At 60.5% G+C, this 2,899-nt stretch overlaps 1 protein-coding gene across 1 annotated transcript in view; it reads left to right on the forward strand.

The window, feature by feature from the left end:
* The first annotated feature begins 1,733 nt into the window (after positions 1–1,733).
* KCP (kielin/chordin-like protein) overlaps positions 1,734–2,899 on the forward strand; it is a 22,979-nt gene continuing 21,813 nt past the window's right edge. The window contains exon 1 of the mRNA XM_025045856.1: positions 1,734–2,872. Within this exon, the coding sequence (XP_024901624.1) occupies positions 2,609–2,872 (264 nt within the window). The 5' untranslated portion in view covers positions 1,734–2,608. The remainder of the gene's footprint in view (positions 2,873–2,899) is intronic.

Below are 2,899 nucleotides of genomic sequence, written 5' to 3' on the forward strand. Positions count from 1 at the left end.
CCCAAGGGGGCAGGGACAACAGCTGTCCCAGAGCTCCAGAGAGACAAATTTGTATTTATTTGCAGGGGCTCCTCTGGCAGCCTATGCTGATTTCACCCCCCACCCCTCCCAGCTTCCTGTGGGGCTGGGGCTGCTCTCGCCACTGCACCTCTGAGCCAGGGCTGGGCCTGGAGGGGGCTGGGACCCTGGGGTCGAGGTGCCCAGCAGGGAGGCAGGCACAGCCTGAGCGATGACAGATTCCAGAAGCCCTCCCTGAACAAAGGCTGGATGGGAGGCGGCCTGGTGTGTCCCCACCCCGCCTCCCCCAGAGCCTGCTGAGCCGAGACCACAGACAGCAGCCAGGCCTGAGAGCATGGCGGGGTCCAGGACCGCTCTGCTGCCCCTTGTCCTACAGCTCATGAGCCTGGCTCCAGCCCGGGCTGTGAGCAGAGGTAAGTCGGGGCGCAGAGGGCTTAGGGGCGGCTGGGCTGGACCCAGCCCTTGCTCAGATCAGTCTGAGGGGACAAGCTGTCTCTCCAGGCCCCGCTGAGGGGGCGCGTTGCCTCCAGTCCCTGGAGGAGCCAGCATGAGGGGGGAGCACAGAGGGAGTCGAGGGGTCCAGGAGAGGGAGGGGCTTCCTGTTATGGCCTTGGGAGGAATTCCTGCAGGCAGCAGTGGGGCAGAGGCTGTCCTGGAATCCCGGAGTCTGAAGTTAATTATTTGTCTTGAGAAAGGGGGCCTGCTCTGGGAGCTGACTTAGAGTCTCACTCTGGCTCTCACCCAGCGGGACAGGCAGGAATAGACGGGTCAGGGAGGGGAACTGAGGACAGTTCCACGGGGAGCAACTGGGCTTTGTGCAACACTCAGGAGCTCTTTCTTCAGATCTCTCCAGGCAAGGGACCAGCCTTATCCTGCCCGAGGGTCTCAAAGGACTGCCATCTTCTCCCTGACCCCCTAATTGTTCCTGTTTAAGCAGGTCTAGAGCAGAATCAGGAGGATGAGAGTCAAGATGGGGTGGAGGGTTTAAGATGCTGGGACCCTATCATTGGCTGCCCTTCACGGGGCTAGGAAGTAAGCTGGGTATGGGAGCCACACCAAGACAGCGTGGCATTCCAGGTAACCCTGTGCAGGGGAGGGGCATGGCAACGTGCACAAGAGGTCTGAGTGCCTGCGTCTGTTAGAACCCCGAATGTGGGGGATAGCAGGGCAGGCTGAAAAGGTGGGTGGCGCTTGCGAAACGTCACATTTGGACCTGCTGGTGGGAACCTGCCGGCGTGTGATTTAGACAGGCCGCGTGGAGGGGAGCAGAGCAGGTGGAGGCAGGGAGGGCGGCTCTTGGCTTCGGCCTCCTGAGTGGAGACAGAAGCAGAGGAGAGGACAGGGGGCTGGGCTGGGGGATGGCTGCGTGCGACGAGACCGATGGGACTGGGAAGGGTGCAGAAGTGGGAAGCAGATTTCTGAGTAGGTGGAGATAGCATTAACCAAGCCAAGGAACTTAGGCCAAAGCAGGTTTGGAAGAAAGAGGACAACTTAGGTTTTGGACGAGAATCTCCAACGCCCCTCCTCTTGGTGGAGGCAGTGGGGTGGTGGGGGGAGTGCCTCATAAAACTAATGTCTTCAAGAAAACCTTTAGCCACCCCAAGCCGGCCTCACCCGTGAGCCAGTGAGCCACCCGTGTGGGAAAGACCCTCCCCTCCAGACTCCAGCGCCCCGCCCCCCCCATGTGGAGGTCTGTGGGATGGATGTCTGTGGAGTTAACTTGTCCTGCCCCCCACGCCCCCATCCTCCCACCTTTTCTCTCCAGACTGCAGGAGAGGGGTCAAAGCAAGGTGAAAGTAGCTGTCTGCAACCTTAGAGCTGAACTTCCCTCAACACAGGGCCACCTGGAACCAGGGAGAGGCTGTCTTCATTCAGCCCAGCACCTTGAAAGCCAGTGGGAGCCCTTCCAGCACCTTCCCCAAACCTTTCAGAAAATGCAGCCAAGTCTCACTTTCTGAAGCCCATCTTGCCCAGTGTGGGACCCCCTAGGCCCCTCAGCCACAGGCCTGGAAACAGTGGCCAGGCTTGAGGGTGGGGACAGAGCGAGCTATTGCATCTCCCCCCTCCCACCTCCCCCTACCCCACCAGGCATCCTCCCAAAGTGGTGCCCTTTCTGATAGGTGGAGACAGGCAGTTGGCGGCAAGGTTTACTCGCACCTGACTCCAGGCACTTTAAAGCAACCCCACCCACACTTCACGTATCTGTCTCTTCCTGCACTTCAGCCTGTGCTGGCTTCTGGGCCCTCCCAGCGTGACATGTCAGTCCCCCAAGCTGCCCCTAGACAAGGCCCTGGCCCAAGTGAGGATAAAAGACCCTGACATGCCCCCCATGGCTGGGAACCCCTGCAGAGTCAGGCAAGCTACAGGGAGGCCCTGGACTATATATTCCCTGCATCCCCAGCGGGTCAGGGTTCCTGGGGCCGGTACCAGGGGAAGTGGGTCCCCTTCTTTCCAAAGGAGAGGCTTTTGCTATGTGGGAAAGCCGGTTGGGTCACTTTTGTCCACTTAAGGCTCCCTTCTCCTTCCACTTGTTCACTCCAGCACCCTCACAGCTCCTACCTCCTTCCCTGCATGGTGGGTGGATAGGTGAATGGGGGTGGGGCACAGGGTGGCATCACTGGGAAGACAGAACCCAGGAAACCTTGCTAACCCCTCTCCCATAAGCCCACCGGGGATTCTTGTGCTTTCAGGCGGGCTCGCCCCCAGGGAGCCCCTGGGGCTTGACACCTATGACTACCAGCAGCAAGCCCCAGCCCACTCCTCAGCCCCTGCTGGGGCCCCCCAGGAGCAGTGGCGCCCCCTGGAGGAGCGGCTGGGAAGGCTAGAAGCAGAGGTGACTGAGCTCAAAGAACAGGTACCACTGGGCCAGGCCTGGGCAGCG

The sequence above is a fragment of the Pteropus alecto genome, unplaced genomic scaffold, assembly GCF_000325575.1.
Source record: "Pteropus alecto unplaced genomic scaffold, ASM32557v1 scaffold22, whole genome shotgun sequence".
In the NCBI taxonomy this organism is placed as follows: Eukaryota; Metazoa; Chordata; class Mammalia; order Chiroptera; family Pteropodidae; genus Pteropus; species Pteropus alecto.